Source organism: Giardia intestinalis, chromosome 2 (genome assembly GCF_000002435.2).
Source record: "Giardia intestinalis strain WB C6 chromosome 2, whole genome shotgun sequence".
Classification (NCBI taxonomy): Eukaryota; Fornicata; order Diplomonadida; family Hexamitidae; genus Giardia; species Giardia duodenalis.
Genome location: NC_051857.1, coordinates 615,786 through 637,348, shown reverse-complemented (window position 1 = coordinate 637,348; position 21,563 = coordinate 615,786). Strand labels below are relative to the sequence as shown.

At 49.4% G+C, this 21,563-nt stretch overlaps 15 protein-coding genes across 15 annotated transcripts; 7 read left to right on the top strand and 8 right to left on the bottom strand.

Annotated features, from left to right (window-relative positions):
* Nucleotides 1-67: 67 nt before the first annotated feature.
* GL50803_006248 (Fip1 motif-containing protein) lies at nt 68-334 on the bottom strand (the record flags this gene model as incomplete). Its single annotated transcript, XM_001707139.1, has 1 exon — nt 68-334. The coding sequence occupies one exon, from the start codon at nt 332-334 to the stop codon at nt 68-70; it is 267 nt and encodes an 88-aa protein (XP_001707191.1).
* A 49-nt stretch (nt 335-383) lies between these two features.
* Nucleotides 384-3,062, bottom strand: GL50803_00114307 (Kinase, NEK; the record flags this gene model as incomplete). The annotated part of the gene is made up of 1 exon (XM_001707140.2): nt 384-3,062. The coding sequence occupies one exon, from the start codon at nt 3,060-3,062 to the stop codon at nt 384-386; it is 2,679 nt and encodes an 892-aa protein (XP_001707192.2).
* A 266-nt stretch (nt 3,063-3,328) lies between these two features.
* On the top strand, nt 3,329-4,384 carry GL50803_0013000 (Vacuolar ATP synthase subunit d; the record flags this gene model as incomplete). Its single annotated transcript, XM_001707141.1, has 1 exon — nt 3,329-4,384. The coding sequence occupies one exon, from the start codon at nt 3,329-3,331 to the stop codon at nt 4,382-4,384; it is 1,056 nt and encodes a 351-aa protein (XP_001707193.1).
* A 119-nt stretch (nt 4,385-4,503) lies between these two features.
* Nucleotides 4,504-5,019, top strand: GL50803_002404 (uncharacterized protein; the record flags this gene model as incomplete). The annotated part of the gene is made up of 1 exon (XM_001707143.1): nt 4,504-5,019. One exon carries the CDS (start codon nt 4,504-4,506, stop codon nt 5,017-5,019), a length of 516 nt encoding a protein of 171 aa, XP_001707195.1.
* A 27-nt stretch (nt 5,020-5,046) lies between these two features.
* Nucleotides 5,047-5,640, bottom strand: GL50803_0012999 (uncharacterized protein; the record flags this gene model as incomplete). Its single annotated transcript, XM_001707144.2, has 1 exon — nt 5,047-5,640. The coding sequence occupies one exon, from the start codon at nt 5,638-5,640 to the stop codon at nt 5,047-5,049; it is 594 nt and encodes a 197-aa protein (XP_001707196.2).
* A 13-nt stretch (nt 5,641-5,653) lies between these two features.
* GL50803_002401 (uncharacterized protein) lies at nt 5,654-6,688 on the bottom strand (the record flags this gene model as incomplete). Its single annotated transcript, XM_001707147.1, has 1 exon — nt 5,654-6,688. One exon carries the CDS (start codon nt 6,686-6,688, stop codon nt 5,654-5,656), a length of 1,035 nt encoding a protein of 344 aa, XP_001707199.1.
* Nucleotides 6,689-6,778: 90 nt separating this feature from the next.
* On the top strand, nt 6,779-7,375 carry GL50803_002400 (putative Ribonuclease P protein subunit; the record flags this gene model as incomplete). The annotated part of the gene is made up of 1 exon (XM_001707148.1): nt 6,779-7,375. One exon carries the CDS (start codon nt 6,779-6,781, stop codon nt 7,373-7,375), a length of 597 nt encoding a protein of 198 aa, XP_001707200.1.
* A 6-nt stretch (nt 7,376-7,381) lies between these two features.
* GL50803_0021342 (uncharacterized protein) lies at nt 7,382-8,194 on the bottom strand (the record flags this gene model as incomplete). The annotated part of the gene is made up of 1 exon (XM_001707150.1): nt 7,382-8,194. The coding sequence occupies one exon, from the start codon at nt 8,192-8,194 to the stop codon at nt 7,382-7,384; it is 813 nt and encodes a 270-aa protein (XP_001707202.1).
* An 82-nt stretch (nt 8,195-8,276) lies between these two features.
* GL50803_0021341 (uncharacterized protein) lies at nt 8,277-9,815 on the bottom strand (the record flags this gene model as incomplete). The annotated part of the gene is made up of 1 exon (XM_001707151.1): nt 8,277-9,815. One exon carries the CDS (start codon nt 9,813-9,815, stop codon nt 8,277-8,279), a length of 1,539 nt encoding a protein of 512 aa, XP_001707203.1.
* A 341-nt stretch (nt 9,816-10,156) lies between these two features.
* Nucleotides 10,157-11,683, top strand: GL50803_00101011 (Zinc finger protein; the record flags this gene model as incomplete). Its single annotated transcript, XM_001707153.1, has 1 exon — nt 10,157-11,683. The coding sequence occupies one exon, from the start codon at nt 10,157-10,159 to the stop codon at nt 11,681-11,683; it is 1,527 nt and encodes a 508-aa protein (XP_001707205.1).
* A 68-nt stretch (nt 11,684-11,751) lies between these two features.
* On the bottom strand, nt 11,752-13,071 carry GL50803_0023017 (FHA domain-containing protein; the record flags this gene model as incomplete). The annotated part of the gene is made up of 1 exon (XM_001707154.1): nt 11,752-13,071. One exon carries the CDS (start codon nt 13,069-13,071, stop codon nt 11,752-11,754), a length of 1,320 nt encoding a protein of 439 aa, XP_001707206.1.
* Nucleotides 13,072-13,177: 106 nt separating this feature from the next.
* GL50803_0023015 (Serine palmitoyltransferase 1) lies at nt 13,178-14,674 on the top strand (the record flags this gene model as incomplete). The annotated part of the gene is made up of 1 exon (XM_001707155.2): nt 13,178-14,674. The coding sequence occupies one exon, from the start codon at nt 13,178-13,180 to the stop codon at nt 14,672-14,674; it is 1,497 nt and encodes a 498-aa protein (XP_001707207.2).
* A 209-nt stretch (nt 14,675-14,883) lies between these two features.
* Nucleotides 14,884-17,694, top strand: GL50803_008805 (Kinase, SCY1; the record flags this gene model as incomplete). Its single annotated transcript, XM_001707157.1, has 1 exon — nt 14,884-17,694. One exon carries the CDS (start codon nt 14,884-14,886, stop codon nt 17,692-17,694), a length of 2,811 nt encoding a protein of 936 aa, XP_001707209.1.
* A 20-nt stretch (nt 17,695-17,714) lies between these two features.
* On the top strand, nt 17,715-18,746 carry GL50803_008804 (uncharacterized protein; the record flags this gene model as incomplete). Its single annotated transcript, XM_038046386.1, has 1 exon — nt 17,715-18,746. The coding sequence occupies one exon, from the start codon at nt 17,715-17,717 to the stop codon at nt 18,744-18,746; it is 1,032 nt and encodes a 343-aa protein (XP_037901713.1).
* On the bottom strand, nt 18,704-21,532 carry GL50803_008803 (Ankyrin repeat protein 1; the record flags this gene model as incomplete). Its single annotated transcript, XM_001707158.1, has 1 exon — nt 18,704-21,532. One exon carries the CDS (start codon nt 21,530-21,532, stop codon nt 18,704-18,706), a length of 2,829 nt encoding a protein of 942 aa, XP_001707210.1.
* Between the last annotated feature and the right edge of the window lie 31 nt (nt 21,533-21,563).

The following is a 21,563-nucleotide window of genomic DNA, read 5'->3' as shown; positions in this document are numbered from 1 at the left end:
GGCCAGTCCAGCAGTACAATAATACTAATGACAGTTAACCAGAGTGTGCACAAGGGCGAGAGGCCGGTCACTTAGAGCGCTTCTCCTCCTCTTCCTTGCGTAGCTTACAATAGAGGCGCCAGGTGGCTTCATCGAACCCATAGTTGAAATACTGAGAAAGCTTCGCCGGAGTGCAGTCTCTGCTGCGCCACGGTTTGTCCGGAAGCTCATCTATGTTCACGTTGTAGATGAGCTCCCCATTGTAGACAGGCTTCCCCATCAATTGCTCCCGCTCTCTGATGGTGTCCGTGAGGAAGAGACCCGGTCTGTCGTTATCGAGATCGCTTGTCGCCATTATTTTTTGAATTAGACATTTTTTGGTCTCAACATGGTTACAAGGCCGACTACTTGTTCATGTACTCCTCTATCTTATTCTTCATGATGGGCATTATCGTCTGGCGGTGAGATTTTATCATCTCTTGGATTGCCCTCTCGCCGTGCGCCTTCGCCTCCAGAGGAGCTAGGATGTCGACACACTTGAAATGTCCCTTATACGCTGCGTACACCAGGGCAGACAGCCCATTTATATCCACCATTCCGGCCTCCTCGTTGGCAAGTAGCGCAACAACATCATGTTGCCCCTTGGTCGCAGCGTACATGAGGGCCGTAGCGCGAATCTTATCCCGCATCCTAGCCTGCCTAGGGATCAGGAGCTTTACGATGTCCTTTTGGCCGGCCTGGGCCGCATACATCAGAGCGGTCATTCCCATTTTAGAAACGATCCCGTCCTCGACAGGAAGCAATGCCTCGGTTATCTCCAGCTGCCCGTATTGCGCTGCGATCATCAAGGCCGAGAGACCCATCTTATTGGTCTTCCTTCCCTCAACGGGGAGCAGCAGCTTGACGGCCTCCAAGTGGCCCCACTTACTTGAGTACATAAGGGCAGTAGCACCTGTCTTGTTCAGCTTCCGCCCTTCCTTCTGGAGGAGAATGCTCACAATTCTGGTAAATCCAGATTTCGCCGCAAGCATGAGGCCCGTCATTCCCTCTGCATCAGTTAGCCCACCCTCCTTGGTCATGAGAACCTGAACAGCATCTGTATGACCAGCCTCGGCAGCGTAGTGTATGGCCACCCGCTTCCTACTGTCTCGGAGCTTAGCTTCTACGGACAAGAGCAGGCAGGTGGACCCGACATTGCCCATGTGGGCAGCAAACATAAGAGCGCTTCGCTTATTAGTTGTTATACGCCCAGACTCCTTGAACATAAGTACGGAAACAACGCTAGCATGGTCAAGGGCGGCCGCCATCATTAGGGCCGTAAAGCCGTCATCTGCTATCTCGTCACATAGCACAGGAGACGAAAAGACGGAGCCCACCATGTACATGGAACTCTCCACGCCTACGGAGCACCCTTGCTCCACGTGGCGGAACCAGCTATTCCAACCGTCTGGTTGGAGCACCTGCTCTACGGTGGGCTTTCCTTGGAGACACTCGATGTAGCTGTTGCTATAGCCTGAACTTGTGAGCTGACTACCTTCGCGATCAGCGAGCAGGCGGATAAGAGCCCCACGCTGAGGCGATAAGATATAACTTCCTTCTAGTTTTCCGGTAAGCAAGAGAAGGAGAGCAGCGCCATTCCCGGCCTCGTCGAGATGGTTGATTATGGATTGCGCCAGCCTCCGTATCAGTACTTTATCCACAGAAGTGACGAATTTCTGAATCAAACTAATAAGGCTCTCGGAGCTGTCGTGAGTATCGCCGGTCACGTTCCCCTCCAACTTGGTGCTGCTAGACAGGATGCTTCCCGTGCTTCTGATGGATGAGAGCCCGTAGACAGCCGTCTCATTGTAGGACAACTTCATTGTAAGCTTCTTGTTGGTCTCAATGAGGTTCTTGATGTACCTGTCCCTCATGGCAAGCGCGGCGTCAGATGCTTGTAAGTGCACTGACACAGCATCCATGGAACTGGGATCTCCAGTTTTCTGCATGTTACTGTACATATCCTCTAAAAGCTTGGCCTTGGCGTCCAAGTCTGCCTGTAAGGTCTGCTGTTGATCCTGCTGCTTGGCTAGCCGTTCGTTCAGAACATCAATCTGCGTTTTTAGCTGCGAGATCTCGGTCTGAAGGCTATTGATGTGCGCCTCTCTGTCCTTGACGGCATCCTGGATGTGGAACTCGAGCAGTTGCTCTAGCTCCCGGCCAGGCTCGCTGGTCTCATTCCTAGTGTTAACATAGCTTGACACACAGGGAATCCGCAGGATATCGGCTGCAGAAGAGCGCTTCTGGGGGTCCACAACAAGCATGGCCTTGATCACATCGTGAAGCTCGGGGTAGTCTATCTTTGTCAGATCAGGCCGCCACGTATTCACGTAGACAGACTTGGGAGGCATGCCGCGCAGAAAGTCAGGGACCCGGCCGTAAGCCATCTCGTACACCACCACTCCGAGGCTCCAGATGTCTGCCTTTCCGTCGTAGTGCTCATGGAACATAACCTCGGGCGCCATGTATGCCGGAGAACCTGCATACGTCGAGGCACAAACAGTGTTGGTCACCGTCCGACACATGCCGAAGTCAGCCAGATAGAAATTCTCGACCTTCTCATCCGTCAGGATATTGGCTGGCTTAATGTCTCTGTGGACAATTGAGGGTATCTTGTTTTCTGACATGGCCTGCGGCTTGAATGGGCTATGCAGGTACGCCAAGGCTTCACACATTTGGGCCGTCAGCCGGAGGATCATGTCGAGTTCCGGCTTCTGATTTTTGCGGTGCATGGGGACTATCACCTCTGAGAGCGATTTAGCGTAGCGCCGCATGCGAATATATGTAAAGGTGTCTGTCTTGATGACCTGCTTGTAATCTACTATGTACTGATGCCGTACACGCGGGAGGAGATCCAGCTCCGTCTCCAACGCAAGCCGCGCCTTCTCAGAAAGATTCACCGTGCTGATCTCCTTGACCACCTCGTCGGGGTTGCTTTTTAGCGCTCGCACAGAGCCGTACGCGCCCTTCCCAAGCACAAAGTCGAAGTCCTGAAGAAGCTCATTCAGCTCCTGCTGATTGACCGTCTGTCTGCTGGAGTCCATGGGAAAGAATTTTAAACTTTCAAAAGTAAATAAGTTATGTGATAGGACATGCCGCGGAGACATAAAAGTGAATTGTTCGCTAATATGTTACATAAACCGTGCTCAGATTACTATGAGACGCTGTATAGATTCTTGCAAGAGTCTGTAACGAACCAAAGTCTGCACAATATACTGCACTTATCATTCCAGAAGTAAGATGCAATATTACATGAAATTTTGTTGTGCATAAACAATTGAAAGTGAAGCTCGTCCAAAATCAACTGGAGATGGCCTCGAACATCGCATTCTATAACACCGACTACGCCATTGTGGAGGCTGAGCTCCGCTCTAATCCACAGGGGTTCGTGGCAAACGCTGAATATCTGAGTTTGGCTCAGCTGCAGACACCCGAGGAGTTCTGCAGTGCACTTGCAACCATAACAGGCATCAGTATTCCGACCATTGCCAGCAGCTCAGATATTCGGTGTGGGCTTCTCAACAAGTTGGCGGAGACATTTCGTGACCTTCTACCCAGCGCAGAAGGCCTTTTACTCCAGTTTCTTCTACTCTTGCGTACCCAGTACGTCCTGTCCAATTCATTTATTCTCATTTCAGCGGCGCTCAAGGGCCGTGCGGCTGATTCAAGCATTCGGTTTCATCCTATCGGTGTCTTCCAGAACCTCGAGCTGTTGGTCAGCATCGAGAACCTCTCAGAGATTGTCGGAACCCTTCTTGAAGCATCTCCTGCGGGGCCTTTCCTGATCAAGGCCGGGCTGGATGTAGAGAGTGTCCAACTTGAGTCCATGAGCCAGCAAGACATTGAGATTCTGAGGGCTAAGGCCGAGTCTCTCTACCTGGAGCACCTCCTTAACTTTTCACTGTCCATCGGTGGCCAGACAGCACAGACCATGAACGACCTCCTGTACTTTGAAGCTGACCGCATGACAATTATGCTGGTCTTTAACCTGCTCGGCAACGAAAACTTCACTCCTGAGGCAAAAATGGAGATTATGCCCCGCCTGGGGGCCCTTTACCCCTACCACCAGGAGCGCCTCTCCCAGTGCTCCGACATGGATAGCGTTCGCTCGATTATCTCCGAGTTCCAGGAGTACAAGAAGGTTTTGGACCGCATGTCTGCGGACTCTTCCCTGACCCTTCTGGACGCCTTCATGTTCGAGCAGGTCGACAGCCTCCGTGATGGTTTCAAGTCGCAGTACGACTTTGCGTCTATCTATTGCTACTTCAAGCTGAAAGAGCTCGAAATGAACAACCTCGTATGGATGTACGAGGCCCTCCAGCAGAATCAGCTGTCGGAGATGCGCAAGTATGTGCCGGTCATTTGACTGCTGTCTTTTGTCCGAAATTTTTATTTGGCAAGCTGGTTGGCTTCCTTTCCCTGTCTGACATTGGTAAGCTTCGCACCGGTGCCGGAAGTTCGCAGCCTTCGCATCTCTGAAAGTAAATGCCATTCGATGTCCGCGTCGAGGCTATCCTTCCGCAACTGGATGTGATTCGGCCGGCCATCACGAGTGCTGTAAAAGATGTCTGTGCCATCATTAGTTCCTCCGTATCAAGCTCCACAATCCGCATGGGCGCACGCATTATTCTACTCCTCTGCCTTGCTGCCATGTTATCTGTGGCCATTCATATTCTGAAGGCTTCTGAAGGCCTTCGGTCCTCGTTGGCCCTGGTCTTCTGGCTCTTCTCCTGGGTGTGGATCCTCTTGCTACTGGTTTTCGCAGTTGTAATAACTCTGGAGTTGGCCAGGGACTACATGTACACATCCCCCATTATCCGTCGGATCGTACGGAACTTACAGCGGCTTGCAGCAGAATCTGACCATAGCAACCCGTCCCAGGCGCCTCAGCGAGTACCAGTGGATCCAGTGGACTATACCTCTCTATCGGATCTTGACGAAGAGCCGCAATTGGAGCAATATATCACCGCAGCAGCCAACCAGACATCAGCGGACTTATGACTGAGTTAAGCAGAGAAAAATTCACTTTTAGTCTGTCTTGGCATCAGCCTCTGGCATGATGTCAGAATCTTTGATGAGCAGACTCGGAAGCACAGCAACGATAAGGAGAATCACAACAATCACAGCCGTAATTGAAAACATCGTAGCCTCCATAGGTGCCCACGCATTCCTGAAAGGCGTCGTCGTAGTGTTGATCTTATTGGCAGAGAAAATCACTGTGCAGCCCTGACCGTCCGGCTTACTATTGACTATCTTCTTTATCTCTTCCAGGAGCTCCTGTGGACCGTTAGTACTGACAATGGTGGTAGTTCGAAGCTTATAGCAGCTTGAACCAGTCGTCGGACAGTTGTCGTTTGTGCACTCAGAAACGCCCTTTAGGTCCGGCAACGTCTCAACCAGAGTCGTATTCTCAGGCAGTGGGACAAATTTCTCGACGATTGCTGTGGAAAAGTCTGAAATACCCTTGAAGGTTGTTGCTATTACGTCAGACCGGCCCGTCTCGTCAAGAAGATAGACTGTGCCTTGAGATTCCTCTCCCTTATGAACGACAAGAAGGGGAACAGATAGCCTCACAGCATGCACACCGAAGACGAACACGCTGAAGAAAGGCAAGCACAGCATGGCCAATTGTTTTTTATCCCCTAAGATTGATAACCTTTTCCTGAAAGTGGTGCTGGAAGAAGCTGCAGTGAGAGATTCCATGCACACTCCTCTGGCTCAGTCTGTTAAGCTCGACCCTCTTCGTGTTGAACCCTCGCCTCTGCCTCAACCTATTTGAGGAGTCTCGCCTCAGCTGATAAATATATTGCTTGCGCTGAGTATCTGTCATGCATTCCATGGCGCAGGCGACAATATAGGCTGCCGAGTACGAATTCTGCGGGGTTGTGTCGTTCTGCTTATTCATTTGGTTAACGTACTCCAGCCCCATCTGCATGAGAAAGTGCGACAGCTTGGCAAAGAAATCAGGCGCCTTAGCCCTGTACATTGAGAGTTGCTTGAGTGAGACAAATCCTGTCTCGTAGAAAGACTTCATTATAGCACTGAAGACCCCTATGAAGGAATGGTCCCCCACCCCTAGTAGATAGTTTTCCACCTTATCGCAGTTCTTTTCGATGTAGTTGATGACGATGGAAATTGGCTCCGTATAGATTGTTTGGGGCTCATTCAGAGATGATTGGTCTATAGCCTTCTTCTCATCGCTGCTACCGGATGACTCTTGGGCGGGAGATGTCCCCGAGGATGTCGCCTGGACCTGAAAGCTCCTGCTTGTGTTGACCGCACTCTGGATGACAGCTAGAACTTTGTTGTCAATGGATTCATTTGACAGCTCGTTGCCTTCCTGAACTGGAACATTGGATGGCTTGCTTTTCGGGCTGACGTTACTGCTCGCATTGGGGGTGCGAGTCTTTTTGGGTGTCTGCTGCTTTACATGACTGTGCTCCGTCCTGGACTTGTCATGCTCTTTGGCATCGAGTGCACTCTTTGGGGACTGCACAGCAGATGTTTCCTCCTTTTTACTGACTAGCGATTTGGGACTCTGGTGCGTACTTGACTTGCGTAGGGGGGTGGCGCTGGCCACCTGAGTGTACGTCACTGAAGGCGTCACCGAAGTATCCGACCTATCGAACACTCGTTTTCGCTCTGGCTCGGTGCCATCGTTACTGCTCATGAGTTTTTTTAAATGAAACCTACACTACCCTACAGTACACTTCTACCGCACATCTCGAACTCGTACTTTCAGCCTAATCTCCGGTAGTCTATGAGTAGCAACGATACTCTAACCTTCATCAACGGCCTAACGAGCTTCTACGGTTCTCGAGCCAACGAAGTTCAAGACGCATTGGTGGCTTCTAGAGTTCATATTGTGCGCTATACGACCCTTGAGCGACAGCAGAAGCGGTACGGCAGGCAGGAGAGAATTAGGGGCCACGTTGTGCGACCACGCAGCGGCCATGGAGAGCTGCATGAACTGACACACAACCCGGCGCCGGTAGATTATGCGCTCGCTCTCGAAATGCACGAGCTCTGGTGTGCCTATTGCCAAAAGATAATGTGCCTGGACCAAAAAGCATTCGCGACAGTCGATTTGCATGGTGCACGGATCAGGGTGCTTCGTTCATCCATGCCGTCATACGTTGGAGTTGAAGGCATATGTGTCCGAGATACTGCTGCGACTATGGAGCTTGTGACCGAGGCCAATAAACACGTCTTCGTGCCTAAGGCGTCCGTAGATGTTGGCCTTTTTCTACCAAATGGATCGACTGGCATGGTGTACCTGGTTGGGAAGCTCCTCCGAAGAAAAGGAAACAAGAAAGTCAAACGATTTGACACAGAGCTTGACGGCCGCATTACATAGTGCACCTCATGATTTACATTGTTGGGTCGCTAACACCAGCTGCGTCTTTTTTCTTTTTAGTTGAAAGAGGAGTTGCCGGTACCGCTTTCCCTGCTCAGGGTTAGTAAATGAGCAGGGATCTTCAAAGGTTTCTACTAAAAACTTAACCATGTCTACTCTAATTTCAATGAGCTCCTCTTTGAGGGAATCTACAATGTCCTTCGTGTATGGTGTAGAATAATCCTTCTTGGTATCCTGTGCAAGAATGTCTATTTGTTCAAGAGCCTTTTGCAGCTTCTCTTTTTCGGCACGCTGCCTTGCAACGTGCTCCTGCAAACTCGAGATGTTATGTTCAACCGCCCGAATTTTTTCCTCCATATCGCGCGCAGCATTGGAATACTTTTCTGCATCCTGTTTCTCTTGTTCAATCTCATCCAGTAGCTGCTTCCTACGGGTAGCATAATCCTTCGTAAGGTCAGCAAGCTCGTCCTGGAGCCTCTTACTTTGCTGCTTAGTAAGGCCGATATTCCCCTCTATGAGTGTGTTCTGGTCTTCCATCGTCTTCAGGGCGGAGGTCAAGAGCGCGATGGTTGTGGCTTTCTCGGCTTCGTATGTCTTCTTGGCTGCATCTGATGCGTGTAGCTGCTCAATGGTCCTCTCAGCTTCGCTGTTCGCCTGCAGCGCCATCTCATTAATCTTCCTTTCCATCTGCGCAATCTCTTGCTCGAGCCATTCATTCTCTGCAGCCAATGCGTACGAATCCGGCTGATCTGCCTTAGTCATAGTGTCTTTTGTGTCTAGAGATCCTCCATAGCCGTCTATTGTACGCTCCGGACACATGGCTAAGTGGATACCCAGGTCACCCAGACTCCTGACTGTTTTAAAGATAAGGCCGATTTAAATTTGAACAAATCCCAGCGGATCATCTTAGCAGCCGGCGGTAAAACTTACACAACAAGATACAGTAGTAGATAAAAACTACAAATATACAACAAACAGAGACTATTATCAAGACGTAGATAAACTGAGTGGTAGACCGGATCTCGTCATAGACAAATAGATCCACCAACTGATAATCATTATGTACTCGAACAATTGCCCTGAGGTCACCATTCATCATATGGTGCCGGGCTTGGTTCAGCTGATGCAGGCATGACATGGGCCAATCATACTTGCTGTATCCTATCCAGTTGCCCGCACAGTCCATGGTCACCTCTGTCTCCATCGCTGACACTTCAGTGGATATGACGAACGCGCCTATAAGATGCATGTCTCTATTTATATCCGAATTGCGAGGAAAGTAATAGAGGATAGCATACATTTGGACCTTCTCATCAATGTAGAGAGCTGACTTATTGTCAATGTATTCTACAGATGTGAAGCTAGTGTGGTTTGAGTTGGCAATTAAGCAGTTCATCGTATCCATTGGGGTCATGGACAGGTTCAATAGAATAGAAATAGAGGATTGATGAAGGATGACCAGTGTTCTATCAAAGCAAGATGGAAGGATGAGAGAGAAACTAGCTATTTCGATACCCTGTATTTGGTCCTTGCCGTTCATATGCTTCACCACCAACTCCCCTTTAAGCTTATTGTGCAGTGCAAGGTTAGCTACCTCGCGCGTATTATAGTTCACATCCTTAGGAACTAACAACCAAAGATATTTGCCGGTGATGGGATGCACATATGAATATGATAACTTTAGATGGATATCATTGAGGTGATAGCCGTCCAGAGAGTAGAGAATGAAACTGACAACACTGTACGTGGTCCCCTGCGGCTTGTCAAAAATGTATTCGAGCCCAGTGACTACGAAGTGCAATCCGTTCTCCGCTATGAAGATAGGGTAATAGTTGGTATCAGAGTAGAGCTGGTACTTGTCTAGGCCATAATGGTAATAATTATCGATAAGCTGGTGAGCATGAAACTGGATCGTGGGTAGAGACCTAGTAGTGCGTTCATATTTTGAAGATAGTTGAAGGGCAGCGATGTGAAGATCAAGTGAAGCAAAATTGCTAATGAGCTTCTCACAGAAATCTTTTTCGCTTGCACTAACGGTGCTACAATTATAGCAGAAGAAAGAGGTGGCGTCGTGATAATACGTGCCCCAGTATTTGAACTCCTCTTGGACCTTGCCCCTCTGAATGGGCACAGTGATAGTAGTACCAGATAGTTCGGATAGCAATATCAGACTGGCAGAAAAGTAGAGCAACGATGACTCTGGAAACATGCCAATCGGCCCATATGTCTTAACACACAGCTTTGGTTCTTCCAGGGGGTTTTCACCCATAGTTATTGGGAGGCTATAGGTTAAGTATGTTTGTGCCCAAAGAGAGGAGTAATTTGAGCACAATATATCCACCTTCTTAAGTGTGTATGTTGCCGCAAACTCACTTACAGCTGAATCTGTAATGGTGACAATTCCTGTTATTACTCGAAGCAGAAAGTCTCTATAGTCCATGCCTGAGATGTGGGTCGTATCTGTTAGTGGGATGTCTTTGATTATGAGAGATTGCTGCTCGTCTAGAACTATAGGCTGGTGCTTACTGTATTTAAGTTGGGTCGAGCCGTTTGTCAGGGAAATAATGAACTGAGGATGCCGCGGAGGGATGCAATCTTTATCGTTGACCCAAAGAGTTAGCTCGAGAGAGTGATTGTAACACAGGGCAAGAATACTCGCATTAGAGTAGAAGCAGTCCCCCGCTTGAAGAAAAGCGAGAATAAAGAGCACTACAAGGCTAAGCAGCGCAGTGGTCTCCCCTCCTCTTTTTCCTTTTAATTTACCTGGGACATTTCAGATAGATGCCGGAAAGAAGAGGAGTGTTGCAGCAGAATTGCCCTGGTAATTGGAACGGTGCAACCATTGCAATAGCAAGTCTCTTCCGCCTCAAAGACCCCTCCCACGGGTTTTTGGAGGCGAATAGGATTTATCTACGTGAGGTTCCTATTCTGGCCGTCTCAGATGCAGAGAAAGAAGCATACGAGGATTCGCTCAGCACAATAGAGCCTATGATACCCTTTAACCTCTACGATTCCAGCAAGTCATATGCAGAGATGAGGATGGAGCTTCGCGCCACAAGACACCAGTTCTTCGACCCGCTGCAGAACTTTCTGCCGTTCATGGCATACGACCTCTTTGATATGATGCCGGAGAAGACCCTTTCTTACTTTGAACGCGTGGAACAGATAAATGCGGCTACGCTGTCTTCGGAGCCGTGCTTGGTCGAGATAGCTGGCTTGAGCGACGACTACAATGCAAAGTACTCTGTTACCAGGGACTATGGCTACAAGAACAGATGCTGCGGTGACGTGCTTGCAGCCAGGGAGCGCGAACACCCCTTCGTTTATGGGCAGTACCGCCTTGAGGCCGCCCCGGGGTGTCAGCATTATTGGCGTGCCTGCAGCTCCGTTTGTTCAACCTGCAAGAGTAATGGAGCCAAGAAGTTTGCATTCCCTTGCCACTTTTGCCACGACCTTGAAGTGGATCACCATACACTTTCTTCTAAGGATGTCAAAGAAGTCATATGCTGGACATGTCAGCAGTATGGCCCAATTGGCGAGGTCTGCGTTAACTGCGGAGCTGCGCTAACTACCAGATATTGTGCCACTTGCAAAATCTTGTCCCTGATGCCCCTCGATTATGAGACCTTCGTTCATTGCGACCATTGCGACCGCTGTGTTTCTGTTCACGAACATGAAAATCATTATTGTGCACGGGCTGGAGATGCAGAAGATTGCCCCATTTGTCTCCTTCCCCTAAACACAGACCTCTCCACTGTCAAGCTTTCATGTTCGGCTGGCCACTTCCTCCATGCTTCGTGTTACGATAGGGTGAACGAGGAGGTAGAGAGTGGGGAAAAGTGCCCGTTAGATGGGATGATAGTTGGTGAGCGAGACAGCTACTACTGTATAACGGCCTATGCTCACGCGTATTTTAGGGAACACGTATTTAGCTGGACCTCTTACAAAACCATTGTCATCGTGTCGTGTGTAGATTGCGGAAAGTTGGCCTTCAACCTTTACTTGGGCGCTGATGACATGCAATTCAGTCACTGCTGTTTTGGATGTAACACAATAGAGCTTAAGCGGATCACCATGCCTTCTGATTTAGTTGAGACATTAGTTGCCAGCATTCCCTGGTGGCTCAATCAGTCCTCGTGTACCGCTATGTCCGCATCATCATTCTCTCTTTACACTAGGGCTGATTATCCCAATTATTCCGAAAGCACGCTTGTAATGCAATTCGTTGCTGAGACCGAATGGTTGGTCTATACACACCCCATTCTCTTCACCAGCATCTCGCCGCACAATCCTCCAGCCAGCACTTGACTACATTAACCTTAATATATGCGAGTATTTACATTCGTACAATCATCGTAGGGTATACTGTACAGGCCTCAGTCCTCACTTTCATCATCGAACTCATATCGTGGAGGAGCAGGAGTGTCCTTGCCGTAGGCCTTTCCCTTAGGTTTGATCACTTCGTTCTTCGCCCCGGGCTTTGGTTCGCTTGGTCCGTTGTAAGAACGCAGTTCCACGCGCTCCTCTCCAGCATCGCTATCGCTGCTGCTCTCATCTTCGCTGCTGCTGCTATTGCCATCACCATTACCACTGTTGCCAGTACTGCTGTAGCTATAGCTATAACTATCACTCTGATCATCATTACCACCCCGGCTGTCTATATAGTCACTGTCACTCTTCTCTTGACTTGCTTGGCTTGCTATTGGCTGCTTATTCTTGTCAGTAGGAAGAGGCTTCTTCCAGAAGGCTACGGATGACATAATGCTGTTCAGTATTCCCGATTTCTTATCTGTATCCTTATCTGTATCTCCTATGTGCTCTGACTTCTGGAGAAAGGCGACCTTCTTTTTCTGCTTTTCAGCGGCCTTTGAAACGGCCAGATCGTCTACCTTCAGGCTTCCTCGCCTCTTCAGTTCGGGCTCTGTATCATCGTGAGTTTTGGACAGACTGTCTGTGTCGTTGCCGTCATCCTCATCTGGGTCCATGACAATGCGTGAGCGGCCCATTACGACGCTCGCCCCGGCCACCCTTGTGGCCTCCAGCTCGTGTATGCGCCGCTCCTTGGCCTCCACGAGAAGCTCGTGATGATATGCATCGTGATGGTGCTTGACGAGCTCAATCTTTTCGAATAACTTCTCGGTTATAATTCTGCTGGTTCTGTAGGATACCTCCATCGCCAGCAGCTCCTTCAGAACCTTCTCTGTCTGCTGCTGTAAGGCCTCGAGCTCGACAGAGAACTCAGGGATGAATTTTTGGCAGTACGGGCACGAGTGGGTGGCCATAGAAACAACCGGAAGGTTCCGGTCGACGTCGTGCTCCTGTGGCTTCTCCTCTTCGTAGATGAAAGCGAACCTCTGGCCAACGACCGAGATGATGTCTCCATGCGTGAGAGGATAATCCCTCCCCCCGACAAGAACGATGTTGTTGACTGTGGTGCCTGTTCGGCTGTCTAGATCCCTTATCATGGGAGTTCCCTCGTTGAAATAGATGAGAGCATGCTGCCTGGAGCAATAGCAATCTGCCAGGTGAATATCTGCCATGTGCGCTCGACCAAAGAGGCAGACGCGGAACGCTGCCGGCTTGTCGTATTCTGCGTCAGTATTAGCAGACTCTTTAATGTGTCCTAAGAAAAAGCGCTTCTCAGTCGACTCCCGTAGGGAATTAACCCAGGCTGTGATGCCGTTCTCCGCTGACATTTAAATGTCGGGATTAAGTTTTTTTGGCGGTTTTTTGATCAAATGGGCACATCTACCGCTGTGCTTGTCGTACGGTCTACAGCTAATGGGACAAAAAAGCCCGGAGATGGCCACCTATCCTGTGCTAACAATTACCATATGCACAGCTATTGCAATGATGCTCCTGAGCAGATCAGCTGAATCCCCTGGAAGTAAGAAAAGGCTCAAACAGAAGATACACGAAGGCTCAACTGATGGAAAAGAGTCAAGGGAGTCTCGAAGGCTTCAGCCCATCCCTTCGGTGGTTCAGCCCAACAAGCCAATTGTGGTAATTCGACGAGATGCCACAAGGCTCTATCTGGCCCCTCCAGACTGGCCTAAAAATGACAACTACTCTTCTACTGACGAGAAGAAGCTACAAGAAGACGTAAATACGTCCGTGATAGACTGCGCAACAACCGACTTTCTATGCATCGCCACAGATCCAGAAGCACAGCAGCACGTGCTAGGAGCTATAGAGCGTTATGGCGTGGGCTCATGCGGCCCCCGAGGATTCTTCGGCACGCTAACGCCGCACATCATGGTTGAGCGCGAATTCACTGCTTTTCTCAATCAACCCGCGATTCTGTATCCCAGTGCAGCTGTGGTAATTCCGTCTGCTTTACCAATTCTCTGCGGCAAGGGAGATGTTCTCATAATTCCAGAGGTCCACAGCCTTGAGATAGCGAGGGCTGCGGCTCTTTGTGGCGCGAAGGTTGTCACGCTTCACCTTCCGTACCTCAACTTACAACAACTCTCAGACGAGCTCCACATCAGTGATGGTAGCATCAAAGAATGCACAAGCAGCTTGAAGAACGCCATGTGTAAGTACTTAACAAGTGATGAAGTACAGAAAGAGCTACGAAAAATCAGAAGGGATGTAGAGCCTGTTCTCAAAGCAGCTTCAGCAGAAGCCAAAAACACCTGCTGGCTGGTGGCAGACACCATCACTAAGGATGGGATATTGTGCCTTCCCGAGATCTTGTCTGTTTGCGAAACCAACCACGTGAGGATCTTCCTCAACGAAGGTCTTGGACTAGGTGTCCTGGGCTCAGAGGGGCGCGGGGTTCCAGAGTTCTGGTGTGACATGGGCTATGCCACGGGTTATCACCACTTCGATCTTGTCGCTAGCTCATTGGAGCATGCATTTTCCGGCCTGGGAGGCATTTGTACGGGCGCGCTGCATCTAGTGGAACAGCAGAGAAACATGGGCCTTGGGTACTGCTTCAGCGCTAGTGCACCCCCAGGTCTTTGCGAGTGTGCTAGGTACACACTGCGACAAATACCCAACGTTCTGCCGGCTCTTCACGAATCCGCATTGACCCTGCACAAAATGCTTCTCTCTGCAGGTATACCGTTTGTCGGAATACCAGGGTTTCCTGCCGTGTTTATTCAGCTCCCGGAATCCATAACAAGCGCAGCCATTCAAGACAATCTTCTTTGTCACAGAAGCGGTGACCGGTACCTTGTTGGCATTGTTGATGATAAGACAATTCGTGTTTCCGTCACAATAAAACACAAAAAGGAAGACATTGAAAAACTTTCAGAATATCTCGAAAGTATTTTGAAAGACATAGAAAGTTGATATCTCCATGAAAAGTTTTTGTAGATTGAATACTCGTAGAATGCAGTCTTTGCTGCCACGTTTTATCAATAAAGTAGCCTAGTAAATCCCAGCCTAAGATGACTGCGTACTTAAATCACGCCGCAGCAGTAATATACCTTTGGAGGAGGCCGATACGGCACATTTTTTGCGGTCGCCCCTTTAAAAAATAACGGAATCAAAAAAGGCCCATGCAGCAACAAGCTCCAGCCTACTTCAAATCGCGCATAGAGCCCCGCGCAACGCCCAATGCGCCGAAGATTAAACTCAAGGAGTGGGAGCTCGAGAAGCAATTGGGGTTTGGAGGTACCTTTGGTATCTGGCATATGTACTCTGGAAGGAACAAGAAGTCCAATGCCTTCGGGACGGTCTTTGTTATAGAGAAGAAGCTCGTCGAGAAGTTTGTCTTCGGGAAGGCAGACAACCTCTCTAAGCAGTTCTTCAGTTTCATCAACAAAGACGCGGCAGTTCCCGGGAAGAATGCGAAGGAAATACTGATCATCCTAGAGCAGCTCCAAGAAGAAAATAATTGCCTCTACTATGTCACCGAGCCGCTGGTTGGCACCCTTTCTTCCCTTTATAAGCTGTTCGGCCACACATGCCTGAACGTCATTAAGCGTAAGGCAGACCACGAAATGCTTGCCAACGCTAATCCTCGCATCTATTCTGCGAACCCATTCACAAATCTACTGCAGTATGTTCAGCCAGACTCCATTGCCTATGGGTACATGACACTGCTCCGCTCTCTGAGCATTCTCCAGAACGACGGATACGTCTTCGGCAACCTTACCCCTGCGAACATAGCCATCACTCCGCGCGGGGAGTGGCGCCTGGTCGGCTTTTCGTGTTGCCTTCCAGGGGGGATCAACTTTGAATTCTCTTCTGACTCCGGCGCCCTCACTCGGCCGTGTGCACACTTTATGAGTCCGTCCATGCTCCAGAACAAAAAGGCGAGCAAGGTTTCCGACGCCTTCCAGCTTGCCTCGTGCATTTACACCATCTTTGGTGGACGCCCGTGCAAGTACAGCAGCTCATCCCCCTGCATGCAGCATATGAGCACCGAGGAGCTTTGCGAGGAGAGTGCCAAGATGTTCGGCGCAAGTTTACCGACCACTACAAACGTCATCAGCCCCGCGGCGGCAGCCCAGAATGCGGCAACCGTTCCGAAATGGTATAGCATGACACAGACTATTAATGCCACCGAGCAGGTCTGCCTTTCCCAGATGGAAGCGGCGATGCCAAGCCTGTGGGCTGCCTCTCGTGAGGAGTGCGATTGCGGTCAAATGTATACAGAATTCCTGTCCAAGAACTCCGTCGCTCGCGTGGCCAACGAGATCATGGAGCTCAAGAAGGAGATGGTGTTTACTGCATCGACCCCAGCGAATAGCGGAGACTCAAACATCATGGAACGAACGGTTCAGTTCCTGACCAAGATGCTCCCCATATGCCTGGAAAAGCGGATGTTGAGTGTCGATCTCACCATGGCGGCTATATGGCCTCGTATCGTTAGCATGTTGTCTCGTAGAGACATTTATCGATACACCGTGCCTCTTCTGATCCAGTACTCCTACATGTTAGAGATCCCTGCTGACCAGCTGTACATCCTGCTGGAACCCATTGTTCTTGCATGTACACTTACGGACCACCGCTCCAAGTTTCCTGGGACCCACAGCACGCAGCAAGCGTGGACATCGGGTATCGAAGTCTATGGAAGGCTGTTCATGTACCAGACACCGTATATGGATATACCCATGGATAAGTCAACGAAGGAGCGCACTAAGTTTATTCCCAACTTCGATAAGCAGATAAACACAGACCAGGAGAGCGTAATCACCACGGTGATCTTCGTGCTTCTGGAGTATGCCTCCTTCTTCACGAACAAGAAGGTTGGGGCTCGCTCGCATTATAGCTATCTTAACTTTTTGGTTTCCTGCCTCTCGAGCAAGAATGCTATGATTCAGGAGAAGGCTCTGGCTGCAATTGCTGCGTGTGCTCCGTTCATTGGTGACGTCACGTGCTGGATGATGGACCATTCTAGGGAGTCGTTGATGGCTGGTACGGCGGCTCAGCAAGCCCCAGAGAAGCAGGACAATACTATATCGACCTTCACTGACAGGTATACCCAGCCGTTTGTTAAGTCCCTGACTCCAAAAATCATCGGGCTCATGGGTGGGTCCTCTACGGACGCCATGATGGGGTCCTGTCTCCGATGTCTTGCAGTCATCATTGCATATCTTCAAGATAACGATATTGCAGAAACAGTTCTTCCAGCCATCTACGGAATGATAGACCCCATCATCAAGAGTCCAAAGGCCGTCGTATACTTCGCTGAATTCACCCAAAAGGTCTACACGCGATGCACAGCTAAGTCGATATCTATGCTGTTTCTCCCGGCGCTGCTGAAGGGCATCAATCATCCTGGCCTCGAGACAGCACAGGATCTTGAGCAGATCCGCAGGACGTGCAGCGAATGCTTCAATCTTGTAGATAAAGACGCATATTCTCGGGTTCAGAATTTCAAGCCGCCGACAAACCCGGCTGCCCAGACACAAGCTGCAGCACAGCAGCCGCAAGTTCAGCAGAACCAGATGCAGCAACCAATGCAGCAACAGTACCAGCAGCCTATGCAACAGCAGCAACAGCAAATGATGCCAGAGCAGCAGCCTCACATTCCTCAAGCAGCACCCCAAGCAGCCGGCGGTTATGGTGAGGTCACGCAAGGCCATGTTGATAACACGGGGGTTGAGGGTACAGGATACAACGCATGGGGCCAGAACAACGACGGGTACGGCGGATACAATGCGCAGAATACTGGCTACGGCGGAGGCTACGATAGTGGAGCTGGCGGCTATGGTGGCTACGGGAACTATGGCGGTTATGACTCTGGGACAACCGGTGGCTACGATTCCGGGGCGACCGGTGGGTACGGCGGTTACGACAACACCTCCGGCGGTTATGGTGGGTACGACAATACGTCTGGCGGGGGCTACGGCGGCTGGTAAGCTTTAGTAAATCCTCTTACATGCAGCACCTGTTCAAGTATCAAGAAAGCACACTCGGATACCTTCTGTGGCCGGGGCAGTTTGTTGACAAGGCCCTTGGGGAGCGGGTGTTTCGGGCAGCACAGGCCAGTGTCCCATCTTTTGAGGCATGCATGACAGAAGTTTCATTTACTTCTGAAGAGGTTTCTACGAAGCATTTTCCAAGTGTGTGCACAGTTCTGAAGGCTATGCACTTACAGTATGACGAGCCTGCTGAAAGCATCAAGCATCTCGATACCCACATATACTTTATCATCGAGCCGCAGCTGCGAGACATTGCTTCGACTTACCTGCACGGGCTAGTCATTTACGCTCTGCCAGGTGACGTAGCTGATAAGGTAACTCAGAGGAGCTTTTGGGACGTTCTCTCGAACCATTTGGAATCGTGCAATGATCCCAGACAGCTAAGGCGTAGCTACATAGAAGGCAATCCGTCGTTTTTGCTACTCTACATGGGATATACCCAAGGGTGCGATCACTGTATGACAGGTGTGCTTCTAAGAGTGGAGGGGTTAAACTCCTCCCTTGGATTTGAATCATCAACCAAAGTGTCCTGCAAGGCTTGCTACGAGACGGTGCTTCTAGATAACCAGATAATTGACCCTGTTGATTGGACCAAAGTAGACACCATTGAGTGCATGCACTGTCACTTGGACCACTCTATCCATAACTGTGAAACTGATAAAGACGAGGTCCCATGTACAGGGTGTGGAGGGTTATTGTTTCGCCATGGGTGCTCCAAGTGCATGGTCTTCACTACCGAGTACGGCTGGGAACACTGCCGAAAGTGCGACACGTGTCACCGCCGTGGAACACCCTGTGCAGCTTCAGACGACCTTTGCGTGCTGTGTCAACTGCCACTCTCTGATCCCCGATATTCTGTTGCACAGCTCAAGTGTCATAAAGCCCACATGATCCATAGCACCTGCCTGCTGTGTAACATTGTTAATGGCAACGATCGATGCCCGTATCATTGCGGCTCTGTATTCACGGCTGTGAAGGGGGTAGCATAGTGAATTGGTGACCAAGTTAGCTCCATCTCCTGGTTGTGCTTTGGGTTTAAAGAACAATGCTCTTCCATCTTCTTGGCAAATAGTTCTAATATGGCGCGATTCCTTGTTGCATGCGCTACACCAAGAGCACTCAGGCCAGAGTATGCACGTACTTTATATTCCGGTAAGAACAATTCATCTGCAAGATCAACATACCCCTGTTTGACTGCTACCATCAGAGCAGTGTACCCGTCATTGTTCAGAAGACCAGCCTCGTAACTCTTTAGCAAGCGAATGGCATTTATGTTTCCGTTTCTAGCGGCATGTATTAGTGCTGTATCTCCATTTTTGTCTGTAAGCCTCCGTTCCTCTTTTCGAAGGACAAGAACTATGTTGTTACTATGGTTTTTGGTGGCAATCATAAGTGCTGTGGTGCCATCGTTGGTTTGTCGACCACCCTCATGTGGTAGAAGCAGTTTTACAATATTCTCATAGCCCATCTGGGCTGCCCTCATTAGAGCAGTCCATCCTGTGCCATCCTGTCGGTTCAGCGCAAGTTTAGGATATAGGTTTATCAACTGACGAACAAGTTGCTCGTTCCCAGCTTGAGCTGCATACATTAAGACCGTTTCTCCAGTCGTCGTGGTTAGAGATACCTCCATGGGAAGTAGTAGCTGTATTAGGTCGGGCTTGTTGCCTCTAATGGCGAACAGAAGTGCGGTCATGTTATCTTTTGTTTGTTTTGCTGATTCGTAACGAAATAGAAGCTCTGTATATATTAGGGAGTTGCGATAAATCGCATACATCAGAGCTGTATTGCCATCACTGTCTTGGTATCCACTTTCATACTCTAACAAGAGCTGCACCATCTTTGGATTGTCCTGCTGCACTGCATACATGAGGGCAGTTCTTCCCCGGCAGTCCTGTATCCCGGCCTCTAGGGGCGCTAGTATTTTGGCCACGTTCATATGACCACGTATGGCAGCAAGCATCAGAGCTGTTTGACCAAGCGAATTCCTGTGTTGGGCTTCCATTGTCAAAAAGGGGACCGACTCAGTACTTCCAGCAACAGAAGCAAACATAAGCGCAGTCATCTGGTTGTCTGTGCAGTACCCTAGCTCTGCTAATAACAGGCGTATAGCTCCCAGCTTGTTATACCATGCTGCCACCATAAGTGCAGTAAGGTGAGTGCAAAACAGTTTGCAACTATTGCGATCTAGCAAGCAGATCGGAGCGAGACATTGCTGCCCAAGATCGCACAAGTAATCTTTCAAGGATGTTACGCCATGGCCGCCCTTTAACAACGCCGTCATCAACTTGGACATGGTTGGCTGAACATTGCCGAGGCGAAAGGGCACCTTTAGGGAGATCGACTTTTCAATGCAGCATCGCATAAAGACAGATAGAAGAATTGGTCTGTGGACAAGTTGGGGAAGCATCGAGATAATGTTGTTTGCTTCGGCGATGCTAAAACCTTGGTCGGACAGCTGAGCATACAGGATGGTAAAGCTGTTGCTATCTTCCGGGATCTTGCTGGCTAGCTCGCTCAGAACTAGCTCCATTGCAGTAAGCTTGACCATTTGGTTAGTTCCTATCTTGGCTAGCAAGGGCTCCAGTGTTGCTACAGCATCGTGCAGAGATGGAACCACCTTCACATTAGTAAGCCTGCTCAACTCTTGGGCGAAGAATCCTGGCTCGATCACCTTCGCCATGTCCCTCAGGAGATCATATATGTGCCCGTCTACACTTGCATCAGGGTATATGGTAATAGTGTCCTTAACTATGCTGACATCCTCTGCGTAATAATTGAGCCCCAAGCCCTTGTCATATGCCATCGTGGCCATTCTGAGTGCTTGCATGATAATATCCCGCGCTCTAATTGAGCTGAGAAACTTCTTCTCCGCCTGGAGCTGCTTTATTAGCTTGTCAACGGTAGACGCCTTCTCTCGAGAGCTATAGAAACGGAATTCCTGATCTGCATACCGTAATCCCAGACCAAATGCTGCAAGGTCTTTGATGTCAATTATGATGGTCCGCCGAGATTGGGTGGAATTTAGGCAGAATCGTATTAGGTCTAAAAGGGTAGTGTTGTGGGTGCTAATAATTAAGTCTTCATTTTCTGCACATACTGAGTTCGCAGTTCCCTTTTCCAGAGGCCTCATAAGGGCCATCTCCAGGAGTAGATGCCCAAGCATGGTAATGTTGTAAAGGGCATGCTGCTCAAAAGACATCTTTGAGAACTCAAAGATATCGGACACCGCTAGGCGAGTCTCAAACCTTGCCGTGGTAGGTTGATTTTGGGCTGGCCACTTGGCCGTGAATATACTCAACTTAGCCTTCATGTCCATAAGGTTCACAGGGCTTCCCTTTATGACAACGCTATCAGCTCTGACAGAAAACAGAAGGCCCTCGTAGACGCTCTTGCAATGTATATGGTAAAGGGCATCGGCAATCTGATACGCAAAGTAAAACAGCTCGTCAGTGGTGTACGATGTTCCCAGGTCCTTTCTTATGGCCAGATCGTCTACAACCGTCTGTTGATCGGTATCGGCCTCGAGAATGATGGTATTCTCGTCCAGATAGAAAGCCGTGTATAAAAATATATTAGCGTGGTCGATGCGCTTTGTTTGCTCATATGCATCTTTTAGCTGCTTCATAACCGTTGATTCTATAAATTCAAGGTGGATTACGCGTGCAATAACGTTTAGACGTGTACGTCTAGAATTTGCAACATAAAGATCACCGTATGGACACCTGGACAGGAGAGTAGCACTGAAGTAGTATTTATCAAGCAGATCTATGCCCATTGAAAAGTAGGGAACACCTTAAACAAAGAAG